General features: G+C 39.2%; 1 protein-coding gene across 4 annotated transcripts in view; it reads right to left on the reverse strand.

The window, feature by feature from the left end:
- Positions 1-16,556, reverse strand: part of scaf8 (SR-related CTD-associated factor 8) — a 59,011-nt gene extending 42,455 nt beyond the window's left edge. For 2 of the 4 annotated variants that reach the window (XM_080414425.1, XM_080414424.1), the window contains exons 1-2: positions 16,412-16,556; positions 13,228-13,311 (exon numbers count right to left, since the gene is read on the reverse strand). In XM_080414425.1, coding sequence (XP_080270551.1) covers positions 13,228-13,311; positions 16,412-16,441 — 114 coding nt within the window. In that variant the 5' untranslated portion in view covers positions 16,442-16,556. Of the gene's footprint in view, positions 1-9,388; positions 9,491-13,227; positions 13,312-16,411 lie in introns of those variants that run through there. The other 2 variants (XM_080414426.1, XM_080414427.1) reach the window with 2 other exon arrangements.
- Positions 16,557-18,704: the final 2,148 nt, after the last annotated feature.

Below are 18,704 nucleotides of genomic sequence, written 5' to 3' on the forward strand. Positions count from 1 at the left end.
GTCCAACATAAGTTGCTTAAATTTTGTTATAGTTGCTTTCTCTAGTATGTTCATCAATATTCAGAAAATGTTATATAAATCACATCATTCCACTAGAATCTATTTGCAAAACCATGAAGTTAATAAGGTAATGAAGCGTGTGATCTAATGAGTCATGCAGTACTGAGATGGAGTTTGATCATGTATTGAGTTGACAGTCTCTGAGATGGACATATGAGGTTACCAACCAACAGTCAGAGACAAAATCATTCATATTCAATATGCCCAGATAAAGAGATAAGCAAATTCTTTCCAAATTTCCAGTTTTTGGAAGACAGAACCCAGCAAAATGTCCTGTCATCTATTAATACCACAAGGTAGTGCTTAACCAAATATATATCAAAACAGACTTTAATCAATAACCGACTTAATCTTGTCATGTAGAAAAATCTAATTATCGAGAAGCTATATATGTTGTTTTTTCTTGTATATCAACAAATCGACACAAAATTAGTGTAATAGATAGTAGTTAATTGATTATTCTGATTGAGGACTTGCGGCTGCATTACTCTTCGTTGTAAATGGTAGCGTAAAAAAAGAAATACAAAAAATAGCCAACAACGCATCGCATCGTGAGCTTGGAGATTTACTATTATTTAAATAATCCTACACTAATCGTAAACGAGGTAATTGAATCTTCTGCTATCTCTCATGATTCAATTCCAATTCTTGGGGGTCACGATTTGATTAAAAGTATTTTTTTTTATTCAAAACCTTTTTATTTGATATATTTAAAGATATTTTTGGATGCAAGTAGCACCAACGAGTGCAGGTATCATTAACGAGTGTCAACGAGCATCAGCTGGACAGTGACACATACACCTCAGCTGTGCTGAACTGAAAGTGACTGGAGTTGGTTTAAAAAAAAAAAAGACCTTGAATATGACTGAAGACATGATAATGTTTACTGTGATTATGGTAAGCTTATATATCATATCACAAACACCATAGAGTAAAAACTCCTGTAACTTTAACCAGCAAAAACGTTGATAATAAGAATCGTGATTTTTCCATGAATCGATGTTTTAAATAATCGTGATATTGATTTGAAGTCATATTGTGGCCTAGGCCCATCATTTATCAATACCACAAGGTCACAATGAGCACATAATCGTCTAATCTCAATTATTCGAGATAATCGCAATTATTTTGCATAATTGTCATAATTGTTTCCATGCTGAAAGATTTTCACACTTTCAAATTTTAGAAATTAGAAAAGCAGAAATAGCAGATCTACAAGCTTACAACGTGTCACTTTGTGACGTGTTTTAAGCTTGTAGATCAGCTATTCCCAATATTAGATTGAGATATTTTTTTTAAACGTAGGCTACAACATTAATAAATATGTCAGTAATTTCTTCATTTGTCACATCTACCATGTTCAATTTGTTATTATGAAGCCTAAAAGGCAAACAGACATAAAATTGTTATTTATACGTTATGTTCAACGACGCAATTATTTGTAAGACAATTAATCGTCAACTTAAATGTTGTAATCGTGACGGCCCTAGGTACAACCCTGTCTGTGAAACGCTGTGTATGAACAGGAGACAGACCACACACACACACACACACACACACACACGGCTCTGTCCCCAAGCAACATAACTCTCTCATACTGCAGTACTTGTATGCATGTGGGAAAAGAATGGGGTCTTCTCTGTTGTGGATTATTCATAATATTTAGTATACTTCTTTTTAAGATGTGTCTATCTTTTTGGTTTTATATGATGTAATTGTTATTAAATATTATATATGATTAATTTTGCCATATCATTTTTTGCATACATCACAGACTGACTGATATCATGATGCAGTAACAATTGACTATGCTGCAGCAGTAACCCATCCTGTTAGCTCATACCTACTGGCCGCTTGCAGTGTCAACGCTAAAAGCCACCAGAACAACACCACACGTTCAGCAGCATTCAAGGATTAAAGAAAAACAAAATAAAATCTCATGACTGAGACATTTTTTAGGCCAAGTCCTAATCTCTGATTTGTGCAACAGCATGAAAGGAGCCGTTTTCTAAACAATTAGCACAATATAGAATCATGATGTTCTAAACGTCTAAATGTTCCTTCCTGCTGTTCTACAGAATAAATATACAGCCAACCATTTAGGATTTAACCTTTAAGCTTTGCTTTGATGAAATATCAGAGATCATTAGGGTTGATGTAAGATGCTTCTGAACATGTATTCTATCGCTAGTTTGACCACTTCAAATACTCTTTTAATCTTATTAGAACTAATAACTGAACATAGCCGATCTACAAGCTCACAACACGCGCAATGTTTTGTGAGCTTGTAGATCGGCTATTTTCGGTGCACGACATGCTTCCAAATGACTGAAATCAGACTGAGAACTTTAATCCATGAGTATTTTAAGGCCCTGTTATGTAAGGCAGCTCAATTCTGATTTCCTACACAGATTGGAGTCAGCTTTTTGATTGTAGTGGCAACGCTCAATGATCATTGGTGAAGGGGATCCGGTTAGTGATCCCAGATCAGCACTCCTTCTCTAGTGTTGATGATGAATACAAGCTGATCTGTTGGTCAGAATCTGTGCTCTGGTTTGTTTGTGTTGGGCTGTAGTGCAATAGACCGTATTCACACGGCGGCCATATTGGAATTTAACATTGAAAGTGCCACCACCCGGGGTGGCTACTTTCATTGACTTCATAGAAACATGGCCGCCGTGTGAATATGGTCTATGGTTATCAAAGTGGGGTCCGGGACGCCAAGGGGTCCTTGAGGGGGTTCCAGCGGGGTCCCCAGCTTAGCTAAATGATTAACTGTTAGGAACCAAATTGACCCTTATGTGTCTGTAACTCAAGAGTGTACAAATGGAACCAAATGGAACTTGGTTCCATTTGTACACTCTGAGTTAAATTAACACTGATGATACTACAGTGCAGATTGGGGGTCCCAGAGATCAAAATGGGATCAAATGGGGGTCCTTGGCCTAATGCATACAGTATCAAACTGGGGGTCCTTGAAATGAAAATGGTTCAGAATCACTGCTATACTGTAGTTGTAAAAGTATTCTCCTATGGGGTTCCTGGCGTATCTTTTCAAATTGGGGTCCGCGGGCTAATGTGTCAATTTGGGGGTCCTTGACATGAAAAGGTTTGAGAACCACTGCTGTAGTGGACAGCACAGCGATGTGATCTATCCTTTATCCTATCTTTCAAGCTAGGATGTCTGTGGCATGCTAGCAACCATTTCACATGACTATGATTGACGGATTGAGGAGTTTGTTAATGTTAATTTCAAGTTTTTGCAGGATAAAACCATGTTTTGCAAACATCTTTAAATGTTTATTGACAATTTGAATGTTATCTTATGAATGTATTTTCAGACTATTCACATACAAGCCCTACATTTACATATATATATTTAATGCAAGGGTTAGCTCATACCAGCTGTTCCCAATCTTTTTAGCTCGAGACCCAAAAGAGGAATTTGATGTCTCCCAAACTAGTGAAAATAGCCGATCTACAAGCTCACAACGCGTCGCATACCGACCCAGTGTTTGGGAAACAGTGATTTATACCGTGGGTACGGTATGACAGGCAAAGGGCTCACGGTTCAGAACCGTGATTGCTTGACAACGAGATATACCTTAAAATGGTATACCTTTACATCTCTAGTGATTGTTGCCTCAAAGTGTCTCTTTAGGGCAGTGCAACTTTTTCATGTCAAGGACCCTCAAATTGGTATGTATTTGGCTACGGACCCAGTCTAAAAAATATTTTCGGGGACCTCCAGAAGCAAAGATTTGAGTTAAAAAATTTACCATTTTTAAAAAATAGCAGATCTACAAGCTCATAGCGTGGCACTAAGTGACGCGCTATGAGCCTGTATATCTGCTATTTTTGAATAGCCAAAGTATAAATTATGGTTTAAGTGGTTAGAATGATTGTGACGCTATATTAACAAATTTAGCTAGGGACCCCCTGGAACCCCCCAAGGACACCCAGGGGTCCCCAGACCCCACATTGAGAACCAATGCTTTAATTAAAAAAAAAAAGCATTGGATGATGGCTGTCAGAATGTTAACCCTTCACTGGACGGAGCACACTTTCATTCATCCAAGTTAACCATGGCTTTTCCTGTTTGGATTTCATGTGTGAGACCGTTCATCTAAATGATTGCATTAGCTTCTAGATCGGCTTAAGTGGTTGAATAACATTAAGTTCTGTTTGTGTTTGTTTATTTTTAAATATTAAAACGTTATTTGTATTGTTTATTTTTTATCTATCAAAGGTTATTTGTGGTAGATATATAGTCAAATAGAAACTTTAATCAAATCTATGTTTTCATGATGAGAACATTTTGCCCTTTTTTTGTTTTAGTTACAAAATATCGGCAAAAACATCGGTAATCTGTGGTCTAGAACTCCCCACAATCGGGGTTGGACACAAAAATATGGCATCTATTACTTACAAGAACAGCTCAGAAAATAACACTTGATCCCTGAATGTCAACAGTTACAAAAGACACAAAACATTCCACCTGAGCAGACCAGAGACACGGTAATGTAATTACCAGTTAAGAGGTAATTAAATGTATATACACTGAAACACTTATTGTGTTTAGTATAATCTTCAGGGGCCAATAAAAAAACCTATTGACACCCAGAAATTACTACCCTACAAGTGTCTCAAGTTGTGTACAGTGCATATCAAAACTAATTTAAAAACATTTGTGTTTTCATGAAAAGACTGGATAATCTCTTCTCATAGGCATCATTAACTCCTACTGGCAATGAATGAACTGAGGGCTGAAGCAAATTAATGTTATAATGTACACAAAACTGCTATACAATTAATACCAATGGGCTATTTGGTTTGATCTTTCTTCCTATATTAAAATTGGCCTAAAGGAGGACCAGCCGGCCGGCAGGCGGACCACGTCGCCACTATCATATCACTATGACTCAGCCATAAGCATTATAAGGAGTTCCCAATGCATTATATCGCCTGTTTTTTTTATTTTTTTTGCCAAGGCCAATTTGAACACTGTTGTACTAAACCACTGCTAAACTGTTACCACTGCTAAAAAAAAAAAGTACCAGCCGAGAACTGATACTTTTCCATACAAAACTAAAATGACATCTTCCTATAATTCTACAAAGCTCTGTGCGTGTGGTGTGTGGTCACTGAGCCCAAAATCTCTTCTGGTTCTTCTCAGTGGCTGGAGCAATTGATCTGAATTTGCACACAGCCATTGACCATTACCATGTGCACGGAAAGCGAAGCCCGTTTTTCGCTTTCCCCAAATGTCAGCTGTTTATTAGCGTTTTTGTGCTCGCTGGCTCCCGGATTGCCAAATCATGTGCCCATATCCGCCCACAGGTATGGTCTAATTAATAGTAATTATTATTATTTTTAACAATGTTGTACTACAGAGGGATACTTGGTTTCATTCTGACAGCCTGCTGCCAGTGCTGCCTTACTTTGTGCTGATTCTTATCGGCCCACAAAACGGTACCTATTCAGTATTACTACTACTATATACGGTATCGGTAGTTTCGGATGTGGTGGTACCGGTTCTCAGTACCATACTAGTATCCGTTAATCATAATCGCGTGACGTGGTAGGAAGCATGCTAAAGACATCACAAGAGCATCCTAGCTTGAAAGATTACATCAGTGTGTGGTCCACTACAGCCCAACACAGTCAAACCAGAGCATAGATTCTGACAAACAGATTTGCTTGTATTCATCAACCTCGAGAAGGAGTGCTGATCTGGGATCACTAACTGGATCCCTTTCAACAATAATCACTGATCGTTTAAACTTTTTTTTTTTTTTACCCTAGAAACACTTGACACTTGCCACAAGAGAAGCGCACACCGGGCATGCCGCAACATAGGAAAACAATCGTTTTGCTGGGTTGAATCAGTGTGATCTGCCCCTTAATTCTTTTTAGGGTTAACATCATTTTACAGGGATATTATGGTCTAAATCATTCAGATCAATTATTCTAATAATCACACATAATCTAGGCAGCTACAGCAAACGCTGTGCTTAAATCGCATCAGGCTACTGTTCAGAGTTCAGTCCTAAAAAAGGACAGAATGGGGGGTGTCAGGGTCTGTCAAGTCAGTTCAGCAAACCGTGATCACCGTGATATGATTAAATGATCTGGCTTTCCAGATCAATCACATTCCAGGTCTCCATCATGGGGGCCTCTACTCGCAATCATATTCTTGTCTGACAGACAGGTCAAAAATACAGTTGACTGTTGCTCCTGTTGTACTCATATATCGTCACTGTCAGGTGGAAACCTTGTATGTCCAACACTGTTACTTTTCAGGAAAAGGAAAGAAAGAACCTGTGTTCCAATGGATCCAATCAATGCACTTATTTAATCACAAGCTCTTGTCATCATAGCCGCAAATCGTCAATATTTTCACTACTTTCGCATGACACCATCATATGATAAAGTATAAAATAGGGCATACATTTTGTCGCTGACGGGCACAAACCGATTCTCTCTATATTCTCTTCTTCTCTCTTTTTGTGTTTTTCGTTAATTAATGCCCTACTTATAACACTACAGCATCACACAAAAGCATCAAACGTAGCAGATCCACAAGCTCGAAATGCGGCGCGAAGTGATGCGTTTTGACCTTGTAGATCTGCTACTTTTGCCGTTTTTTAATTTGAATCCTGAAAAGTAACAGTTTTGGACATACAAGTTTTCACGCGAAATGGACGATTTATGAAATAATGTTTTTACCCAACAGTGGTATGTTATTTCTTCTATTTAGCTACCGTACTCCTAGCAGCTTGTTATTCATAATTGAACTTAGCTCGGGTCCTGTGAGTCCCACTAACACAGACCCACAACTAACCCACTGTACCCGTGCTAAGATAAACTGAGCCTTCAATTCCCACTGGTCCTGTTGACATATTTTCACCAAGTTTCAGTCAAAGCAATGCTAAATAAATATTTTTATTTAGTAATTTTTCAGATGGCAACACATTTTAAATCGCATTAATCGATAAGCGCATTTCTTTCAATGTATGTACGCAAAAACAATTCTAATAGCTTTTTTATAATCGGCCAGTCTGATTAATCACATAGATCACTCAATATTTTGTCATACAACTGTGTCGCGCAAAACTAGCCAATCTACAAGTACTTTTGGCTATTTTTGGTATAATAAAAAAGGAAATTCTTAAAATTGATATTTTTTTATACTTGATTAAACCACCAATTAGTTTAACTGTTGCACCCCTAGTATTGTGAATGACATTCGTCAAAACATCAGACTGCACTGCATATTAAATCGCCGTCTCCTCTCTTGTGTGCAGGTTGCCTGATCACTTGCAGAAACCCTGAAAGCCAGCCATAGTGTGTGCGGCACTTAGTGTTAGTAGTATATCAAGAATGTGTCTCTCCTGGCTTACTAGTAATGTAACCAATAAAACATTGCAGACAGCGTAGACAGGTCCACCATCAAGCTCTACAACAACACTAAACATTGGAAATGTAGTCATTGCATTTCAGTGTTTGTGTTAGAAAGAAACATGAGCCGTGTGTGTTATCCTGTCCTCCTCTTCTCTGGTAGGGTATAATGAAGCAGTGTGTACTACAGTGGTGGCAGTGGTGAAAAGGCTAGGTCTTCCAACACAGAAGAATACAAACTTTCCTGATGTTCTTTCTCCACAAGGCACTTTCTATCAAAACCATCCATGCAGCAATGAACAAGAACACAGCCCCACCCTAAACAACTTCTCGTCTCGGTCGGGTGGAAACCTCATATGTCCAAAAAAACGTTACTTTTCAGGATTCAAATTCAAAAATAGCAAAAGTAGCAGATCTACAAGCTCAAACTTGCGGATCTGCTACTTTTGAGTGACGCCGTAGTACAGGGGTCTTGAACGTTTTAAGGCCAAGGACCCCCTAGTCGAAAGAGAGATGAAGCAGGGACCCCCCTCAATATTGTATACAATTGTGTTTCAGATTATACTTTTTTCGTTTTCTTGGTCTGCTCTTTTTTTCCCCTCTACACCTATACCTCTTTGCCAAAAATAGCCGATCTACAAGCCCCGCTGCGAGGCGTTGTGGGCTTGTAGACCTGCTATTTTTGGCTAAAGTTCTCCTCAGAAAAAGGGATGCTAGGGTTCTAGTGGTTAAGGTAAAAAGAAAAATCATATCACACAAAGATTTGGCGAACCCCCTGTAGTAACTGTGAGGACCCCCTAGGGGTCCCGGACCCCCTGTTGAAGACCCCTGCCGTAGTATGATCAAGTAGGGCATTCATTTACAAAAACAAAACACAAAATGTTATGGAGATAACTGGAGATAAGAGGTTTCTGCCCGACAGCAACATAGATATATTATGTGATAAGGCGTTGTGTATGAAATGTGCTCAACGATGCAAATTCGCTGTGTGTGTGGTACCAGCTATTCTCCAATACAACAAGTCACCTACGCCAAACACGAACAACTAACAACTAACAACGACCATCACTTCTGCTTTAGAAATCACATTCAAACTCCTCCACAAATATGTGATGTTGTCCATCCTCTGACCAAACTACAAAGGGCTGTCTTTGGGATAAATCCACTGGAGCTGTGACACTTTTCAACCACGCTAATGCACACTAATGAAGCATTAAAGGGCGACTTCACAGATCTTTTTGCCTGCATCCTGTCATTCCATTGTGAGAACTTCCCCAGTTTTACGTAGGCTGGCAGGCAAGAGTTTTTGTGGCACCTTTGAGAGCATAATTTCGAGACAAAAGATTGCATTGGGAAGTGATAAATCACATTTTCACATGCCCACAATGTAATCAAGTCTCCTGCACACCTGAATAAAATCAAGTGAAGTATACACATACAGATCAAATAATTAAAAAATAAACCCTGCTGCACATTCACTGTCTAATCAATGCCTGAAGAGGGTCCTTGACCGAAACGTGATTAAACTTTTCTTTAATGTGCAAGTGAAGGCAGTGTGTGGGTGTTTTTATTCTTTGATCTGCATATGTCCACAATGGAGAGGATTCAGGAAAAGAAAGAAAACAATATATACACGTATATACACATATATGTATATATATATAAATATATTATACATATAAGCACGTATATACAGTATATAAACATCTGCAAATCCGCCCTTCAAGACGCTGATATAAGTTCCACCAAGGAGAAAACTAGCTCAAAGCTGCAAACATGGACCAAAGCATAACATCCAGAGACAGAGGGGTATAGAGGCCCACGGCCAACCCCCACTTTCCCCAGTGTGTGTGGGAACAAATTATGTCTCAATGCTTTTTTTGTTTTTGTTGGTCCATCTTCCTTGTGAAACAACCCATACTCCTACCTAAGCTGGTAAGGGATTCTCTTATCTCTTTGTAACTCTCTCTCAGTCTCCACCCCATCCTCCTGCTTCACTTTCAGTGCTTTTGGGGAGCTGGGAGAGCTGCTGAGGGAAGGGAAACATGTGTTATTCACACAGCAACACAAAAGATCCTTCACAAGGAAAACTGACGAAAGAACAAAGATGAATGAAACACATAACATGGCAGTAAATTAATCGTTAAGTGTGTAGTATCGTCATGAATTGATCTCCGAGGGGCTGCAGTCCTTCATAGACTAGTGTTATAGGTCAAGAACGCTTCTACTAAAGGAAAGACGTTAGTTGGCTCAGATCAAAGATTTACGACAAGTGGGCGAAGAAGCTGGTGACTCCTTGCAAAAGAATCAAAACGATGTGAACGTCTCATCGTGAACTATGATTCACGATGAGACGAAACTTTAAGCATTAAAAGGGATAGTTCACCCAAAAAATTACTTATTTTCTATCAAATACACACCCCATGAAGCCTTTTATTATTTATTGTTCTTTTTTTTGTTTTTGTCGCATTCCTAAGCCAATAATTTGATGAGCGGCGGAAAGATGCTAATGTCTCCAGTAGGAGACTCAAAGTTGACACTTTGAGTCTCCTACCGGAGCCGCCGCTGGGTCATCAAATTATTGGCTAAGGAATTCAAAAAAAATTGTGAAATTAATAGGAAAAGAAGTCTTTAAAAAAGTGAACTATCCCTTTAAAGCGGGGAGCATAAATGGTTAACGGTTTACTAAAAGATTCCTTCTTTCTAAAATTCTTTCTTGATTGTTTTAACCAACGTGGCCATGCTCCAAACATAGTTAACATTCTAAAACTTCACCGCGGTTAATTCCCTGAGACGAGATCAGCCGGCTTCAGACATTCTGAGACGGCGTAGTTCACACCGTTCTCATTCTCCTCTACAACGTTCTCTAACGGATTTGGCTCATCGTGAATCTTTGATCTGAACTGGGCTTGAGATGAAGGCAATAATACCACCACCCAATCCATCAAGCATCTCAGAGAAACACTATGCTATGAGATTTTGCCTTTCAAGTCAGTTGTCAAACAAGATGTTTGGACATGGCCAGTGGACATGGCCAGTGATTTCGTTATTGTGACCATTTATCAGTCTTTTTCTGGTCATAGGTCCAACTTATAAGAAACCTAGGTTTGTTTTGCAGCAAACTGTCAACTTAAGAGAAATGAAAGTAAAACTAATGCTGCATTAAAAGGGAAAATATCCAACTACAATTTTTTTTCATCTCCTGAAATGGACTCAGTATTTCCTATAGATATGTAACCACTTAAATCGTATATACTTGGTTGGTATTACTAGGCCCCCTTCCACCCTTTTTCTATTTTCCCTCTACACTTAATATCTTGGCTGAAGATAGCACATCTACAAGCTCATAACGCGTTGTGGCGCTATGTGAGTTTGTAGATTGGTATTTTGGCCAAATGTTTGGCCCCAGAATTGGAACACTAGGGTTTTTCATATTTATCAGGGACTAGACACAAACAGGAGTCCAAAGTGTGTAGCATTGCCAACACAGCTGCCTCCCATTGCACTCACACACCAGCTGCAAGAACACTTACAAATCTTTGGGAAATTACTGAGAATTTTCTTTTCTTTGTAAGTCATTTTTGGGCCACAGGAACTGAAAATGGATAGTGGATTGTGTTTTAGTATACTCTGTTAACGACTTGGGATTTCTTTTTGCATCTACTACAATGTGGAAGACCGATACTGCAATATTTAGGACTCTTCCAATAAGCATGTTTGGTATCGTATTTTTTCTGCTGCAACAGAAATAAAAGGAAATAATAAACTCTTTTGAGCTGTTATGTTTTTGTCTGCAGTCTGCACATGAAATGAGTTGGTCATGAACAGGCACAACCATTTAATCTGAGCCATTGTTAGAGTTTTAAATCTTATTGAAATGCACGAGTTTGGAAACTGCAACTCATAATGGTATAATTTCCCCTCCATTCTTACAGGGGAAAACAATATTACAGTCGAAGCACCTAACAATAAAGCTGCAATCCACAACTTTACCTAGTTAATAAAAGTTATTTTCTGCGATTGGGTAAGACCACTACTGGTTGACCAAGAAGTATTGCATGAAACTCAAACTGAAAATACATCCTCTGCCCAAATGGGCTTTCTATCTTAGCTCAACGGTAGTAATGTCGGCGCTCACGCAGGGGCCCCGGGCTCAAAACCCAGGTAAGGACATACAGGTAACAGATTTAAGGCTATAATATTAGTGTCTGATATTGGCACCATTCATTGCATATCCAAGAGACTATATAGGGAATCAAATATTGTTTGTCCTGTTCTGTAGAACATTATCCTATCCATGGATGTTATCCTGTCAGCATGAGCTGCTGAATTTTATTCACTGGACAATTTTGAGCAAAGCAAATACTAACCAGGTCATTTCCAAGCACCTTCTTAACCACGTAGGCCCTGTGTCCAGTCCAACACAATGTTTTTTTATGAGCGCAGTGCAGGTTTTTAATCGTTTATAACGGGAGCACCGAATTCTTGGAAACTCCAGCAGCTTGGCGTTGCGCTGGGCATTTACCTTGCGCTCGCGCGTACACATGAGGCGCTTTCCTCTGCCTGCTGAGAGCTAAAATATTTTAAACTCGGGCGCCTGGACGCGCTACCAGGCGACTGCCCTGGCGACTGCCCTGGCGTTTTCAGCCGAGAAAAAAAGCCCAGTGACACGGGGCCTGAATCCCTATATACTTAGTTGACCGAGGTCTTCCAGGGCTCTATACTAAGCCCTCCAGTAGTTACCTCTACAGCAAATGTCTTGCAGGTTACATGTGGTTAAAGTGCTACATGATAATAAAATAATGTTTTCCATGTTCTGTTTAAACAGGATGCATATTAAATATGAACCCTACAGGATAAACTCGTCTAGTCTAGCCCCAGAAATAAACTGTAATAAGTATAGATGTTGGCAAACTGCCCACCAGGCCACCACACATTGAACATAGATTTATTAAAAAAATATTAAAACTAGATTAAATTCAGTACTTGTGTTGTGTTCCTTAACACATTGGGTGCCAGAGGTTTATTAAAATATTATACGTTGAGTGCCAGGATTTTTAACCATTCTTGAACCTTTTTCAAGTAGTCACAAAATATTTTCAGTGATCACCGTCCTCACGGTGATCCCCTCATTACACACATAGAGGTCTCGTACAATCGGGGGGAAAAAATTAAAAACATTCGGTAATCCGTTCCATAGTTGCAGCCAGTTGAAAATAGTTAAAAATACATTATTTAAAAAAAAAAGTACACAGGAGCCGAGATACAGGTTTTTGAAGTCATAAGTTAACCAGGAAGTGGATTGGAGTCTAAATCTTCGAAAAATGATATCTCCTGGTGCTGTTTTTTCAAAAACAGTATATATACGGTTTTGGCACTCAACAGCTGTATTTGAAAAGAAGTATATATACGGTTTTGGCACCCAATGTGTTAATAAGGGTAACAACGATGGCTCAGGTCTAAGAAAATTGTAAATTAGAAAGGCATTACCTATTAAATTGATTATCTGAATAAATCAAGTCCCATAAATGACTGCAGTTTGCCACAAACTTTTAGATATCCTTTATGGCCTCATCATTTAACGTTATGTTCGCATAGCTTGCATGAGAAAGGAGGGACTGGCTTGTATCCTTTTGCATAGTGTTTTGCATAAAAATATATTTTAAAAGTGATTTATGATTGCACAGGGAAGGATCTCACTTTTCCGACCGATTGTTTTGTTACTACATGTTTAGTCTGCCTCATTCTTCACCTGAACATACTTACTTTAATAGCTTTGATTCCCGACTTGGTGATGTTTGTCATCTTGGCCTTGGAGATGGGAGGTTTGTACTCATTCAGCGAGTACAGCTGGAAGAAGACAAAATAAGAACATCTCATCAGCCATATATCTCACAGTTCCTCTGTGTGTGTGTGTGTGTGTGTGTGTGTGTGTGTGTGTGTGTGTGTGTGTACCTAGGGCTAAAACAATACTGACAAAGTCTAAGTGTGTGATTATTTGCAGAATATTCCAATTGTGATTTCAACTGTGATTCTGTGATTCATTTTTCAGAACTTCAAAGTATAAAAACAAAAACTGACCAGCAACGCCTCGGTAATATGATATCAAGACAAATCAGCATATCTATTTCTGTTTTATTGTCAACACATGTATTGACAAGAATATGATTTGTGGAGCTCTTACAAATGAATAATGAATCCTTACAAAACAGCTTTAACAAGGGGCTGCCTGGGCGTAAACAACTTGTTTTGCCCCAGATGTTGTTTAATTGTGTACACAGCAAAATCCTCAGCGTTTATTTAAAAGGCACAGTATGTAACTTTGCCCTGTGTTTACGTAACAAAACAATAACATTTTTTTTACCCATTATTTGTATTTCCATCTATAACAGTCATCAGCCACTGGAGTAGTGTGATGGTGTATACCTGCAGACACACACTGCCCTCACACTGTCGTTTGTTTTGGTAGCCCAAAAACGTCCCCGTCACCCGCCGTCACCCACCCAAATACAGCTAGAGGACAATGTGTTTCTGCAGGTAAACACCACCACACTACTCGCACTAGAGCGTACCAAATGTGCTCTTTACAGGTCTGTTTGATCAGGTACAGAGGGTTCAAGCGGTACTGAATTTGCAGCTCGACAAAAGCTGAGATTACACAATAAAAAAAAAAATCTCCAGGATACGATTATTGTGAGCGTTTTTTTAACCACAACAAACGATAATAGTCTCTCATCCCATAGGAGCAGACGTGATGTGGTGTCTTGTTCATCTGCACCAGACCCTGAGGCAGACGGTGCACTTTCAAGGCTATTGGTGTCCTATCAGTGGGATAATAATAACCCAGTCTCCTTTATGATCAGATGCGACATCCCCCGTTTTGAGCAATGTCTTATATATTAAATCAGGGGTCTTCAACGTTTTCAGGCCAAGGACCCCCTAGCTAAGAAAGAGATGAAGCAGGGACCCCCTACTCTATATTGTATAAAATTGAGTTTCAGATTTAAGTTTTTTTTTTACTTAGTCTGCTCTTTTTCCCCCTCTACACCTATAAGCCTCTTTGCCAAAAATAGCCGATCTACAAGCTCTCAACGCCTCGCAGCGCGAGGCGTTGAGAGCTTGTAGATCTGCTATTTTCGGCTAATGCTCCCCTCAGAAAAGGAATTCTAGGGTTCAAGTGATTAATGTAAAAAAAACTAAATCATATCACACAAAGATTTGGAGGACCCCCTATAGTAGCTCTGAGGACCCCCTAGGGGTCTCGGACCCCCTGTTGAAGACCCCTGGTCTACAGTATACTCTCAATGCAGACTAATGATGGTGTGTGTGTGTGTGTGTGTGTGTGTGTGTGTGTGTGTGTGTGTGTGTGTGTGTGTGTGTGTGTGTGTGTGTGTGTGTGTGTGTTGTTTAGTGCATGTTGCGGTACAACAGTTAGCAGTTGCTAACTAGCTAGCTGAGTTAGCTAAATCAGACAACCAAGGCATAATAGAATGAATGTGTAATAACACAATTATACACCAGTCTCCCCCCCCCCCCCCCCCTTTCTTTTCTTTTAGATCAGTAGGGAGTCATATGGATGCTCATTTAAAAAGATGTTTTAATTATCATACTTCTAGTAAACACAATAACCTCCTCCAGGAATAGAAATTAGCCAACTAGCTAAATAATAAACATCCAAACCAAGGCGGTTAGCTAGCATTAACTTTTAGCCAGTTAGACAACTGTGGTCCTTAAAAGTCAACACTACTGACTTAACTGCAGATATTAACTACTTCTTATTTAGTCTTTTAACCACAATATGCCCTATTGTATGCTTAGGTTATGATTCTACACGCTACAAGCCCACAAAGGCGTTTGCAACGCCTTTGTGGGCTTGCAGATCTGCTATTTTCGCAGACACTTGTTTGTGGGCGAAGAAATTGATTTTTTGTTTCGTTTCTAAATGTTGGCCTATAATAAAGACATGGTCAACATAGGCACCCCAGGGTGCATGTGGTTATTAAAGGTTTGATCAAGGCATTAAAGGCAAGAGTTTATTTAACGGTTGACTGCGGCCTGCCTGCCTGCCGCTCCATGGTACAAAGATACCAAGGATGCGTCCGATTGCGTCACAAAGGGGCGCCGTGGTTAGGCTTTGGAAATAAGGCAGTGGCCACCAGTGATGGATTAAGTGCTCACATTCGTTACTAAAAGTATCAATACTGCAATGTAGAAGTACTTTGTTACAAGTAAAAGTCCTGTATTAAAAATGTACTTGAGTAAAAGTACAGAAATATTGGTATAAAAGTACCAAAAGTAAAAGTACTCATGGTGGAGAATGTCCAATTTCTCAAGTTCAAAATGTATTAAAAATATCTGGAAAATAGCAAGTAACACTGACACAAAACAATATAAATCAGTCTCCCGAGCAGTGGGTCAGGACCCATTTGTGGGTCGCAGGTAAGTATTCCCTTTTGTCTTTCTATATTATTATAATTTTTTATAAATCTCTCATTTCAAAAGATTTTAAAAAGTTTAAACAAGAAAATCACAACTTTTCATCAATTAAAAAACAATTCCAACATTTTTCAAAAGTATTTCATAAATAAAATCAGAAAGTCGAATAATTTCCATAAATAAATATAAAAAGTCATTTCAGTCTTGAAAATAGCAGATCTACAAGCTCGCGACGCGTTGTGCGCTTTTAGATTGGTTCTCGAGCTAAAAAGTTTCGGAACCCCTGATAAATAAATAGCCCAAAAAAATAATAATCAGGGCCCGTGTCGGTTGTTTGTGACGTCACGGTCGTATCCTTGGCATCTTCATCCTAGCCTGCCCTTCTCTTCTCTGCTAGCTTCCATCATGCTAATGCTAACGGTAGCGCAAAAAAAAACCTGAACTCGACACACAAACCCCTCTCTCTGCCCCGTTCTGCGCCTCTCAAACATTTCTGTGTGTTTAAACAACAAACCTCGCTGTTAAAGGATTTGACGGCCTCCATGGCGGTGGTCGGGGGGGGGTCGTTGTTTCTGCGGCGAGAAGAGTTATTTACATGGATATAAATCTAAATCTCTCCCTGAAGGAGGAAACATGCATGAGATGGAGACTGACTCACTGGCCCCCAATATGGCGCACCTCGTTCTACTCACTACGTAACCCAGTGGTTACACGGACGGAGCAGCAGCGACCCCCCGTGTCCGACATCGGGCATTACAGGGATGATCGCCGTTGTACTCCAATTGTGTATTGTACAGACACCAGCGCCCTCCAGTGTGCACACCACGCATTGTATCACAAGACCTCCAAGGCCTTAAAAACAAGGCTCCAAACATCCCAAAACAAACTAGTAAGGCTACTTCTTGGCCTCAATAGTAGCACAGAAAACAGTTTTATTAGCATTCAAAGCACAAAAGAAACTGCTTCCAAGATGCATTCAGAATCTGTTTCAAATTAAAGAAAATCAGTACGAGTTGAGGGGTGTACTTATGTTTGGAATTATTACAGCTAGAACAAATATTAAAAAGAGATGTACATCGGTTATGGCAAGAGAAATATGGAATAGTTGTGAAAATGACCTAAAGAAATGCAGTTCTATCTATAAATTCAAGAAAATGTTTAAAGATAACATAGTAGATAAATATAAAAAAATATTATAAACCATTACATGTTATTTTTTGTAGATGAAAAGACAAATTTTGTCTTTGTCTTTGTTTTTTTATTGATTGATGTCTTGTTATTGTTTGTTTTATAATATCATAAGGGTAGGCATTATAAGCTACGGCTTCAAGCCTACACCTTTTCGGTCCATGAATTTTATTATTTTTCTTCCTTGGAAATATCAAATGACAAACTCTGTACATGGCTTAATGACCGAAATAAACTAATTCATTCATTCATTCATTCAATCAATCACAAAACCCATCTCATTTTGCTAGGATTGGATGGCTTAGGGTTGAGGACAGAGTACAGCAACTTCCTATGGGCCTGGTCTTTAAGATACACCACAACATTGGGATCCCCCTGTATTTGTCTAAATACTTCCAAAATTTTAATGAAGTCCACGATCATAACACCAGAGGCAGCTCCACGAATCATGTTCAACCCAGATTTGGCTCAACAAAGGGAATGAACTCGTTCTCATGCTATTCATCAAAAATGTGGAATGCCCTACCAAAAGGAGTAGGCTAAAGGAGTGTAAAACCCTACTCACTTTCAAAACTGCCCTAAAGATACACCTTCAGGAGGCTGCAATTCGAAAATGGCCCCTGTCTAAGTCTTAACCTACCCCCCCTCCCCCCTTTTTTTTCTTCTCTTGTACATATTTTTCACTCTTCATACCAGTAACCTGTAAGCTGATTGTATGACGTTCTGTATAGTAGTGTGTATATCTGTCTGTCTCTTATATGTCATCATGATTTGTGTGCATGGGGATCTCATCTTAAACAAGCTCAGTGCTTAATGAGTCTTCCAGTTTAGTAGACCTTGTATTGTGAATTTGTACTTCCATGTACTGTTGTTCTCATGTCTTACTAAATAAAGTACATCAATCAATCAATCAATCAAATGTTGAATTTCAGACTTTTGCTTGTAACTGATTATTTCTACATTGCAGTATTGATACTTTTACTTAAGTAAAGAATTTTCGTACTTTTTCCACCACTGGTGATCAATGTTTAATAAAAAAAAAGTCCTTGTTGACATAATTATTTTAGCCTGCTTTGCAAATTATGTTCTTTATGGTAGTTAGGCCTAAGATAGAAATCAAATGTTGCTGTATTGATTTAGAGGGGGGGAGGAGGAATGTAATTCTATTTCTACCATTTCTTAATTCATTTTCAGTCACTAATCCCATCAGCGTTGTTTTGTGACAGGTCTGACTTGGACGTCGTATGGACGTTGTATGGACGTCTTTTTGAGACGTCATATTGTGACGTTTACAGAGGGTCCGACTTGGACGTCGTGTCGACGTCGTTTCAACGTCCTGTTGCAACACAGCTTGTCGGGGTGGTTGCGCAGAGCGTCGTATGGACGTCGTGTCGACGTCGTTTCAACGTCCTGTTGCAACGCAGCTGCTAGCTGCTTGTCGGGTCGGTTGGCGCACAGCGTCGTATGGACGTCGTATGGAGGTCTTATGGACGTCCGTTGGTTGTGTATGCAGTGATGGAAGAATACCCACATGTTCTACTTAAAAGTATCAATACTGCAATGTAGATACTTACAAGTTACAAGCCTTATTCAAAATGTACTTGAGTAAAAATAGTATC

The sequence above is a fragment of the Gymnoscopelus braueri genome (assembly GCF_963280865.1).
Source record: "Gymnoscopelus braueri genome assembly, chromosome: 19".
Classification (NCBI taxonomy): Eukaryota; Metazoa; Chordata; class Actinopteri; order Myctophiformes; family Myctophidae; genus Gymnoscopelus; species Gymnoscopelus braueri.